The sequence below is a fragment of the Coregonus clupeaformis genome, chromosome 10, assembly GCF_020615455.1.
Source record: "Coregonus clupeaformis isolate EN_2021a chromosome 10, ASM2061545v1, whole genome shotgun sequence".
In the NCBI taxonomy this organism is placed as follows: Eukaryota; Metazoa; Chordata; class Actinopteri; order Salmoniformes; family Salmonidae; genus Coregonus; species Coregonus clupeaformis.
In genome coordinates, this window is record NC_059201.1 from 41,127,674 (window position 1) to 41,139,743 (window position 12,070).

General features: G+C 49.7%; 1 protein-coding gene across 2 annotated transcripts in view; it reads right to left on the reverse strand.

Annotated features, from left to right (window-relative positions):
• LOC121575131 (synaptotagmin-6-like) overlaps nt 1–12,070 on the reverse strand; it is a 45,864-nt gene that overhangs the window by 25,468 nt on the left and 8,326 nt on the right. The window contains exon 2 of one of the 2 annotated variants that reach the window (XM_045223028.1): nt 11,445–11,505. The exons of the other annotated variant lie outside the window; for it this stretch is intronic. Coding sequence (XP_045078963.1) covers nt 11,445–11,505 — 61 coding nt within the window. The remainder of the gene's footprint in view (nt 1–11,444; nt 11,506–12,070) is intronic. 2 annotated transcript variants of the gene reach the window in all.

The window sequence follows — 12,070 nt, forward strand, 5'->3', positions numbered from 1 at the left end:
GATACGGTGCGCTACGCCAGCCCGGCCCGGCCTGTTCCGGCCACTCGCACCAGGGGGATACGGTGCGCGTCGCCAGCCCAGCCCGGCCTGTTCCTGCTCCCGCACCATGGATACGGTGCGCCGCCAGCCCAGCCCGGCCTGTTCCTGCTCCCCGCACCATGGATACGGTGCGCTACGCCAGTCCGGCCCGGCCTGTTCCGGCCACTCGCACCAGGGGATACGGTGCGCGCCGCCAGCCCAGCCCGGCCTGTTCCTGCTCCCCGCACCATGGATACGGTGCGCTCGCCAGCCCAGCCCGGCCTGTTCCTGCTCCCGCACCATGGATACGGTGCGCCCGCCAGCCCGGCCCGGCCTGTTCCGGCCACCCGCACCAGGGATACGGTGCGCGTCGCCAGCCCAGCCCGGCCTGTTCCTGCTCCCCGCACCATGGATACGGTGCGCTTCGCCAGCCCGGTCTGCCCTGTTCCGGCTCTCCGTACTAGCCCTTATGTGCGTTCTCAGGGTCCAGCATGCCCTGTTGCTTCTCCCCGCACTAGCCCTGTGATGCGTGTCCTCAGCCCGGTACCTCCAGTTCCGGCACCACGCAACAGGCCTACGGTGCGTCCCCAGGGCCAAGCATGCCCTGTTGCTTCTCCCCGCACTAGCCCTGTGATGCGTGTCCTCAGCCCGGTACCTCCAGTTCCGGCACCACGCCACAGGCCTACGATGCGCCTCAGACGGCCAGAGTCTGCCGCCTGCCCAACAGGGCCTGAACTGTCCGTCGGCCCAACGGGCGCCTGAACTGCCCGTCTGCCCAACGGCGCCTGAACTGCCCGTCTGCCCAACGGGGCCTGAACTGCCCGTCTGCCCAAAGTCTGCAAAGCCGCCCGTCTGCCATGAGCCATCAGAGCCGTCCCGCCAGACCGGAGCCGCTAGAGCCTTCCGCCAGACAGGATCAGCCAGAGCCTTCCGCCAGACAGGATCAGCCAGAGCCTTCTGCCAGACGGGATCAGCCAGAGCCTTCTGCCAGACAGGATCAGCCAGAGCCTTCTGCCAGACAGGATCAGCCAGAGCCTTCCCGCCTGCCATGAGCAGCCAGATCCGTCAGCCAGCCACGAGCAGCAGGATCCGCCAGAGCCAGCCAGCCAGGATCCGCCATTCAGTCCGGAGCTGCCCCTCAGTCCGGTGCTGCCACTTAGTCAGGTACTGTTCCTTAGCCTGGTGCTGGTCCTTATCCCGGTGCTGGCCCCTTAGCCCGGTGCTGCCCCTTAGCCCGGTGCTGCCCCTTAGCCCGGTGCTGCCCCTTATCCCGGTGCTGGTCCTTAGTCCGGTGCTGCCCCTTAGTCCGGTGCCGCCCCTTAACCCAGTGGGGTGTAGTTGGGGGGTAATGTGTAGGAGGCATATTAAGTGGGTAATGACTATGGTGGGGTGGGGACCACGACCTGGGCCAGAGCCGCCACCTGGACAGACGCCCACCCAGACCCTCCCCTAGACGGGCATGCTGGTGCGCCCGGAGTGCGCACCTTTAGGGGGTACTGTAACACTCTGGCTCCAGGGACTCTGATTGTTGAGCCAGGGTTGTTATTTTCATTTAGGTGTCTTTTGTTTTGGTTTTGTATTTCTAGGTTTGCCTTTCTGTTGGTTGTATTTCTAGGTTTGTCTATGACTCCCAATCGGAGGTAACGAGTGTCAGCTGTCGGCTCGTTATCTCTGATTGGGAGCCATATTTATTCTGAATGTTTTCCTGTGGGGTTTGTGGGTTTTTGTTTCCGTTACGGTGAGTGCACCGTGGAACTTCATGATCGTGGTTTATTGTTTTGTCGTGTTGCACTTTAATTAAATAAAGTCATCATGTTTATCGGTACACGCGCTGCGCGTTGGTCTCATCCTTCAGACGATCGTGACACCTTCAGAGCTTCGTCATTCCCCATCAGAGCTTGAAGACCAGAGTACATGTACAAAATGAAACCTTCTATAATACACTGCTCAAAAAAATAAAGGGAACACTTAAACAACACATCCTAGATATGAATGAATGAAATAATCTTATTAAATACTTTTTTCTTTACATAGTTGAATGTGCTGACAACAAAATAACACAAAAATTATCAATGGAAATCAAATGTATCAACCCATGGAGGTCTGGATTTGGAGTCACCCTCAAAATTAAAGTGGAAAACCACACTACAGGCTGTTCCAACTTTGATGTAATGTCCTTAAAACAAGTCAAAATGAGGCTCAGTAGTGTGTGTGGCCTCCACGTGCCTGTATGACCTCCCTACAACGCCTGGGCATGCTCCTGATGAGGTGGCGGATGGTCTCCTGAGGGATCTCCTCCCAGACCTGGACAAAAGCATCCGCCAACTCCTGGACAGTCTGTGGTGCAACGTGGCGTTGGTGGATGGAGCGAGACATGATGTCCCAGATGTGCTCAATTGGATTCAGGTCTGGGGAACGGGCGGGCCAGTCCATAGCATCAATGCCTCCCTCTTGCAGGAACTGCTGACACACTCCAGCCACATGAGGTCTAGCATTGTCTTGCATTAGGAGGAACCCAGGGCCAACCGCACCAGCATATGGTCTCACAAGGGGTCTGAGGATCTCATCTCGGTACCTAATGGCAGTCAGGCTACCTCTGGCGAGCACATGGAGGCCCCCCAAAGAAATGCCACCCCACACCATGACAGACCCACCGCCAAACCGGTCATGCTGGAGGATGTTGCAGGCAGCAGAACGTTCTCCACGGCGTCTCCAGACTCTGTCACGTCTGTCACATGTGCTCAGTGTGAACCTGCTTTCATCTGTGAAGAGCACAGGGCGCCAGTGGCGAATTTGCCAATCTTGGTGTTCTCTGGCAAATGCCAAACGTCCTGCACGGTGTTGGGCTGTAAGCACAACCCCCACCTGTGGACGTCGGGCCCTCATACCACCCTCATGGAGTCTGTTTCTGACCGTTTGAGCAGACACATGCACATTTGTGGCCTGCTCGAGGTCATTTTGCAGGGCTCTGGCAGTGCTCCTCCTGCTCCTCCTTGCACAAAGGCGGAGGTAGCGGTCCTGCTGCTGGCTTGTTGCCCTCCTACGGCCTCCTCCACGTCTCCTGATGTACTGGCCTGTCTCCTGGTAGCGCCTCCATGCTCTGGACACTACGCTGACAGACACAGCAAACCTTCTTGCCACAGCTCGCATTGATGTGCCATCCTGGATGAGCTGCACTACCTGAGCCACTTGTGTGGGTTATAGACTCTGTCTCATGCTACCACTAGAGTGAAAGCACCTCCAGCATTCAAAAGTGACCAAAACATCAGCCAGGAAGCATAGGAACTGAGAAGTGGTCTGTGGTCACCACCTGCAGAACCACTTCTTTATTGGGGGTGTCTTGCTAATTGCCTATAATTTCCACCTGTTGTCTATTCCATTTGCACAACAGCATGTGCAATGTATTGTCAATCAGTGTTTCTTCCTAAGTGGACAGTTTGATTTCACAGAAGTGTGATTGACTTGGAGTTACATTGTGTTGTTTAAGTGTTCCCTTAATTTTTTTGAGCAGTGTATATGCCATTTAGCAGACACTTTTAGCCAAAGCAACTTACACTCATGTGTGAGTATATTTGACGTATGGGTGGTCACAGGAATCGAACCCACTACCCTGGCGTTACAAGCACCATGCTCTACCAACTGAGCTTCAAAGGACTACCTTTTTTACCCTCTTCCTCTCCAGCCACAGTTTATCAGTTGTAGATTTACTCATGGGCTGAATCTTACCTCCCTGTTGAGTGGCAATATAATGCCTAACCTGTAGGTACTTGAAGAAATGTGTTTTGGTAACTGAAAGTGAGATGTAGGTTGTTGGAAGGATAGTTAACCATCTCTATACAAATGACCAAAAGTTTTAATTCCTTTTCTGAACCATAAAAATATAATACAATCTCTCAGGGCTTTGGGTAAGATGGGGTTGTTATAAAAAGGCGTTTGTTCATATGTGGATCTATTCCCTCCTGTTTGTTTAAGAACTTCAGTCAATATATTTAGAGTGTTTTTAATTAAAGGATTGTTTGTGAGACCCATCAAAGCTTTAGGTGGGCTAATATAAGGTGTAGATGCCAATGAAACAGGGGAAAGTGTTAGGCCTACTGCTGCTAGGTAGCTCTCTCTGCTCTCTCCCTCCCCTCTGTCTGTCCTTGATTGCAGGAGTGAAGTCTGGTGTGCGGGAGTCAGGGTTCCAGCTGCAGCTCATTCACCATAATCACCTCAGCCTTTAAGACCCGGTCAAACTTACCACTCATCGTCAGATCATAGTCAAGACGACCATGTTAGTCTCGCTGCCGACTCAACCTGGTTATTTTTGCTCTTTGTGTTTTTGGTCTGTTCTATTTACTTTTTCTCCTGTGCCACAGATATTTGGAACCTGACTCCTGCCTCCGCTTCACTCCTGCCACCACCATCCTGCTCTCCAATACCGGACCTCTCTTTTGGACTCATCACGGACACTAGGACATTACGGTACCACACCTGCCCTGATCTGGATCTGTTACCCTCCCTGTAACCTGGACTTGCTCTTCCCATATATTTGGAAACCTGGACTTTGAACATTGTAAATAAACCTGTTAAAACTTCTATGGCTTCGTGTACTTGTCTGCATTTGGGTTCTTATCCAGTTAAATCATAACAGTATGATCTGACCAAACGATGAACCCAGCAGACAGTAGCTCGGATACCACCCCAGAGTGCACTGAAATTTGGACTGCCATAGCCAATCAGGGCATTTTACTTGGCCAACATGATACCCTGTTTAAGACGATTGCTGAGGACAGTCAGGTGCTGCTTAATCAGGTTCAATTACTCACCAATCAAGTGTCTGCCCTTACTACCCCTTCAGCCCAGATCAGAGAGCCTTTTGTTCCTGCTCCAGAGCGCTATGACGGGAACATGGGAACCTGTGGCGATTTTTTTGACTCAATGCTCGTTAGTGTTTGAACAACAGCCCCTCACCTACGCCTCAGAAAGAGCCCGTATTGCCTACCTTATTAACTCTACTAGCGGTTCCGCTCGTGCCTGGGGATCCGCGGTATGGGAGAGTCAGTCGGACATTTGCAACGCTTACGTTGCCTTCACCACGGAGATGAGGAAGGTTTTTGACCACCCCGTACGAGGCAAGGAGGCTGCGAAACGGTTGTTCTCTCTTCGACAGGGGGCTCGTAGTGTGGCGGAGATGGCAGTGGAGTTTCGGACTTTAGCAGCAGTGAGTGGTTGGAATGACGAGGCATTACAAGGAGTGTTCATCAATGCTTTGTCTGAGACTTTAAAAGATGAATTGGTGTCATATGATGAATCGGCTACGCTGGATAATCTTATTTCACTCACTATCAGGTTGGATAATCGGATTCGGGAGCACCGCCGGGAGAGGAGTGTTAGTTCCAAGCAACCTGTCTGTCATCAACAAACTCCTCCCTGCATCTTCCCTACGGAGAAAGCCGTGTCTTCCCGAGTCGATACGAGGAGCACTGAACCCGAAGCCATGGAGGTGGGTCGTGCACGGTTGTCCTCAGAGGAGCGTGCACGTCGTATTCAGGCTCGGGTCTGCCTGTATTGTGGAGAAGCTGGTCATTTCGTTCCTTCCTGCCCAGTTCGTCCGGGAAAAGGGCCGGCTCATCATTAATGGGAGAAGTTTTGGTGAGCCGAGCAGCGGATTCTTCCTCTTCTCCCCGCATTCTGCTCCAGGCATCCCTCCAGTGGCAGTCCCAGAATTTCTCTGTTAGTGCGCTGATTGACTCTGGTGCCGACGAAAGCTTTTTGGATAGAGAGTGGGCTCAACAAATGGATTTGGAGACTGTTCCTATGGACTGTCCGCTGCAGGCTAAGGGTCTAAATGGACAATTGTTGACCCGTATTACCCATCAAACTGTTCCTGTTTGTCTTAGAGTGTCGGGAAATCATCAGGAGAACATTCAATTCCATATTATCGACTGCCCACAGACACCCCTGGTCCTTGGTATCCCCTGGCTCATAAGACACAATCCACACATTGATTGGGTGACAGGTAACATTGTTTCATGGAGCACATTTTGTCATGTGAATTGTTTGTGTTCTGCTCAGACTCCTGCCAGTACTGTGCCTCAACCTCCACTGGAGTCCATGGATCTCTCTGCTGTCCCTGATGCGTATCATGACCTGGCATCCGTTTTCTGCAAACACAGAGCTACTTCTCTTCCTCCTCACCGGCCTTACGACTGCGCCATTGACCTCCAGCCAGGAGCCCCGCTCCCCCAGCAGTCGCCTGTACAATCTCTCCCGGCCGGAGACGGAGGCTATGGAGAACTACATTCGGGACTCCTTGGCGGCAGGTATTATGCGTCCTTCCTCGTCACCTGTAGGAGCGGGATTCTTTTTTGTTGCTAAGAAGGATAAGACCCTCAGACCCTGTATTGATTACCGTGGTCTTAACAACATCACCATTAAGAACAAGTATTCTCTGCCTTTGATTAATTCTGCTTTTCCCCTCCTTCATGGTGCTACCATCTTTACGAAACTGGATCTACGAAATGCGTATCACCTGGTGCGCATTCGTAAGGGTGATGAATGGAAGACTGCCTTCAACACACCCTTGGGACATTTTGAGTATCTGGTTATGCCTTTTGGGTTGTCCAATGCCCCTGCTGTTTTTCAGACACTAGTCAATGATGTCCTTCGGGACATGTTGAATCGGTTTGTTTTTGTCTATCTGGATGATATCTTGATTTTCTCAGAGTCCTCCCAGGAACATGAACTACATGTGCGCCAGGTGTTGCAAAGGTTGTTGGAGAACAAACTGTTTGTGAAGATGGAGAAATGTGAATTTCATGTGTCTGAGACCTCTTTTTGGGTTACATCATAGCTCAGGGGGAGTTGCGGATGGACCCAGCTAAGATCTCTGCTGTCACGGACTGGCCAGCTCCCTCTACCCGCAAACAACTTCAACGATTCCTGGGGTTTGCGAACTTCTATAGGAGGTTCATCAAGGACTACAGCCGCATTGCGGCGCCACTCACCGCTCTCACCTCCATCTCACGACCGTTCGCTTGGAATGAAGGGGCCGAATCAGCGTTCGAAGAACTGAAACATCGCTTCGCCTCGGCTCCCATTCTGATGCAGCCGGACCCCCGACCGCCAGTTTGTCGTGGAGGTGGATGCATCCGACACTGGGGTAGGTGCAGTGTTGTCACAACGTTCTCCTGAAGATAACAAACTGCATCCCTGTGCTTTTCTCTCAAGGAAACTTTCTCAGGCAGAGAGGAATTATGATGTTGGCAATCGTGAACTGCTCGCCGTTAAGCTGGCTCTCGAGGAGTGGCGACATTGGTTGGAGGGGGCGGAACAACCCTTCATCGTTTGGACGGATCATAAGAATCTGGCTTACCTCCAGTCAGCGAAGCAGCTCAACCCCCGTCAAGCCAGGTGGGCACTATTTTTTGGGAGATTCAATTTTTTCTCTGTCTTACCGTCCTGGGTCACGCAACGTCAAGCCTGACGCCCTGTCTCGTGTTCATTCGGCTGTTGATACTGGTAGTAACCCTGAACCCATTTTGCCTCCTACCTGCAGTATTGCAGTCATCACATGTGACATCGAGGGGATTGTTAGACAGGCTCAACATCATCAAGCTGACCCTGGGAGGGGTCCTCCTAACCGGATGTTTGTCCCTGAGTCTGCTCGCTCCCAGGTACTTCAGTGGGCTCACTCGTCTCCCCTTACCTGTCACCCTGGAGTTTCGCGGACCCTTGACTTTGTGCGACGTAAGTTCTGGTGGGCCACGATGGAGGCGGACACTCGAGCCTTCATTGCTGCTTGTACGGTATGTGCACGAAGTAAGAACTCCACCCAGGCCAGCGCTGGTCATCTACGACCTCTACCTATACCCAGCCGGCCCTGGTCGCATATCGCTATGGATTTTGTCACTGGACTTCCCCCTCGTCTGGTAAGACTGTCATTCTTACGGTGATTGATCGTTTTTCTAAGTTCGCTCATTTTTTGGCCCTACCTAAACTGCCTACTGCCAGAGAGACGGCTGATATTTTGGTTGAACATGTGTTCCGCTCTCATGGTCTACCCACGGATATTGTCTCTGACAGGGGTCCCCAGTTTGTCTCCCAGGTGTGGAAAGCTTTCTGTAAAGCTTTGGGCATTACATCCAGCCTGTCATCTGGATATCACCCCCAGACCAACGGGCAAGCCGAGAGAGCGAACCAGGAGATGGAGACCGCTCTTCGCTGTGTCACTGGGTCTAACCCTGGGTCATGGAGCTCCATGCTCCCCTGGGTGGAATATGCTCATAACACCTTGACTAACGCTTCCTCTGGTTTGTCTCCTTTTCTGTGTGCTCTGGGTTATCAACCTCCCCTGTTCCCTTCCCAAGAGAGGGAACTGGCGGTACCTCGGTGCAGTCCCACATGCGCCGCTGCTTCAAGGTCTGGAGGAAGGCCAGGGTAGCTCTGTCCCGAGCTTCGGCGTACATGCAGAGGCAAGCCAACCGTCACCGGTCCCAGGCTCCCGGTTACTCTCCTGGTCAAGAGGTATGGCTGAAGTCACGGGACCTTCCATTGAAGGTGGAGTCTAAGAAGATGGCGCCTCGTTTTATAGGACCGTTCAAGATACTGTCTATTGTTAACCCCTGCGCGGTTAAGCTACAGCTTCCTGCCTCCCTACGGGTTCATTCCACCTTTCATGTTTCCCAGATTAAGCCTGTGTCGGTTAGCCCTCTGTGCCCGCCCTCTCGTCCCCCTCCTCCGCCCAGGATCGTGGGTGGGGGTCCGGTCTACACTGTCCGGCGACTTCTGGATGTTCGCCGCCGAGGTCGTGGTTTCCAGTACCTGGTGGATTGGGAGGGTTATGGTCCCGAGGAACGTTCCTGGGTGCCCAGGAGCTTCATTGTGGATCCTGCTCTGGTCCGAGAGTTTCATAGGTTACATCCCGATAAACCCCGTCGGCCGCCAGGTGGCGTCCGTAGAGGGGGGGGGTACTGTTAGGCCTACTGCTGCTAGGTAGCTCTCTCTGCTCTCTCCCTCCCCTCTGTCTGTCCTTGATTGCAGGAGTGAAGTCTGGTGTGCGGGAGTCAGGGTTCCAGCTGCAGCTCATTCACCATAATCACCTCAGCCTTTAAGACCCGGTCAAACTTACCACTCATCGTCAGATCATAGTCAAGACGACCATGTTAGTCTCGCTGCCGACTCAACCTGGTTATTTTTGCTCTTTGTGTTTTTGGTCTGTTCTATTTACTTTTTCTCCTGTGCCACAGATATTTGGAACCTGACTCCTGCCTCCGCTTCACTCCTGCCACCACCATCCTGCTCTCCAATACCGGACCTCTCTTTTGGACTCATCACGGACACTAGGACATTACGGTACCACACCTGCCCTGATCTGGATCTGTTACCCTCCCTGTAACCTGGACTTGCTCTTCCCATATATTTGGAAACCTGGACTTTGAACATTGTAAATAAACCTGTTAAAACTTCTATGGCTTCGTGTACTTGTCTGCATTTGGGTTCTTATCCAGTTAAATCATAACAGAAAGACACTATTCCTCTGTCTCCAAGAGGGTGAATTTTGCCATGAGGGTTGTATCTTGCCATACACACACTCTATTTAACTGAGAGGCCCAGTAATACACCTGGAAGTCAGGTAGAGTAAGCCCACCTTCTGAATATGGTCCGCATAAAGGTTTCCATTTCCACAGAAATGAGGAGACCTTCCTGTTCAGTTGTTTGAAAAAAAAAACTTTGAGTATAGGAAAGGGCAAACTTTGAAAAAGGTACAGGACTTTGGTAATATGTTCATCTTTACACAATTGACCCGCCCAATAAGAGAAATTGGTAAATCCCGGCATCTAGAAAAGCTACTTTTTAACCTACTTAATTACAATTTTTGGAAGGAAAAATATTTAACTCATATTGTCATTAATTATAGGTCATATTTCATAGAAATCTGGAAACACTTGACAGTTACTTTAATGTATTTGGCCAATTTCACTGTAAAGGTGTATTAGTGTAATGAAACACTGTCTTATTCTGTGTGGCCTATACCCTAAAAAGTATTCACCTTATGCTTCACTATGTTCTTCCCAGCTGCGGCTGTTAGTTTCTCACATGTCGAGCCTGAGCCTTAATCTCACATAGATCTGGAGGTGAGACATGATAGCTGCTGTGATGTGACTAATATCTGCGTGAAAGAGTGATGCATTGCACCTAAAGCCAGTCTCACAGAGAGAAGAAGCCTAGTATCTAGCTATTTGGCAGATGAAGGTCGTGGCTCGTGCTGAGCCGTAGTTTCAAGCTGATGTACCTCCCGGAGGGGATCTTGGACGAGAAGGCTTATTTTGATGCAAATCAATGTGTAATTATGCATGTACTCATTTACATGTCCCAGGCTTTCCTATGCAATCCTGATGGCTGATAGAAGAATGTGGAAGAAAATAGTACTATGGGATTCTTAATTGGCAATCTGTGTCAATTGGCCTTCGGCCTTAGTAGGCTGTACAGGGGTTAACAGAAATCTACTTTAAGAAAAGGCAACTTCTGATTGCAATAACCTCAGTGCTTGGTGTTTAATGATAATGGCTGGAATAAGCAGAATAAGGATCCTTTGGATGGCCTCTGTTTAATGTGTCTTGTAGCTCATTGTTAGGCCAGGCACAAGTCACTACACCACCTTAGGCTCAGCGAGATATCTAGTGAATTTACTGCCAGTAACCAAAGTCTAGTTATAGGTGGAACCTAAATAGCAAGTGGAAATAAAGGGCTGGATTCATTAAACAGAGTTGAGCAGCGCCAATGACTGCCATGATTGAATGTAATTATGGATCTCCAGTGCCTTGGTAGCCAGACCTACAGTGACACAACACACCTCATTAAGAAAGTCCTGGTTTCCCACAGCCTCACTGCTTAAGGGGTTCAGCCACTGCAATAAAGGTTAAACCCCCATCCATTCTCCCATGCAGCTAAGTGGACTATAAGAGAGTTAATATAACAAAAAGAGGGAGTGGGATGGAAAGGAGATGGCTCACTCAGGCTCAGCACACAGATTACAGACAAAGCATGTCCACAGAATACTGATCGATCGGATGAGAGGAGGAAGTGTCTTTGAATTGGCACCCAGAGATCCCACATCGTTGCTGTGATCTTTGTTGCTGAGCAGGGCTGTCTGTGTTATAAACCAAATCTTTCCTGCAGAGATGGAAGGTGGTGCAGAGATACAGTACAGTATTTGGAGGGCATCAACTACCACAGGGGAAGATTATGGAGCGATTTCAGTGCCAACAGAAATTGTATTTGAATACCATAATTTTGAATTTGTATTAGGACATTGAATCTGAATTTCATATTTTGGAATTTGTAATGCACAAATTGAATCATTGAATTCATAAATTGACCTTGTATTTCATGATCTGAAACTGAATTGAATGAATATTGCATTCAGCTTTAAAACCACTAACCTTGTGTTGTCCTGGCCCACCAGAGGTAGGTTCCCTGGCGCTCACTGTAGGAACGGATTGCCTGTAAAATCCATATATTCAATAATTAAATAAAGTACTTTCAACTTGTTCATTGAAAATAATATCCCCCTTTTCATGAAGTAGATTTTCTTGAATGTCAGTCATTCTATTGCACTCTATTCTAACCAAACCTACATTACCAGTGCCTTCAGAAAGTATTCACACCCCTTGACTTTTTCCATATTATGTTTTGTTACAGCCTGAATTTAAAATTGATTAAATTGAGATGTTGTGTCAATGGCCTACACACAATACCCCATAATGTCAAAGTGGAATTACGTTTATAGAAGTTTTTACAAATTCACTAAAAATGAATATCTGAAATATCTTGAGTCAGTAAATATTGAACCCCTTTGTTACGGCAAGCATAAATAGGTTTGGGAGTAAAAATGAGCTTACAAAGTCACATAATAAGTTGTATGGACTAATGCAATAATAGTGTTTAACATGATTTTTGAATGACTACCTCATCTCTGTACCCCACACATACAATTATCTGTAAAGTTCCTCAGTTGAGCAGTGAATTTCAAACACAGATTCAACCACAAAGAACAGACACTGAATAC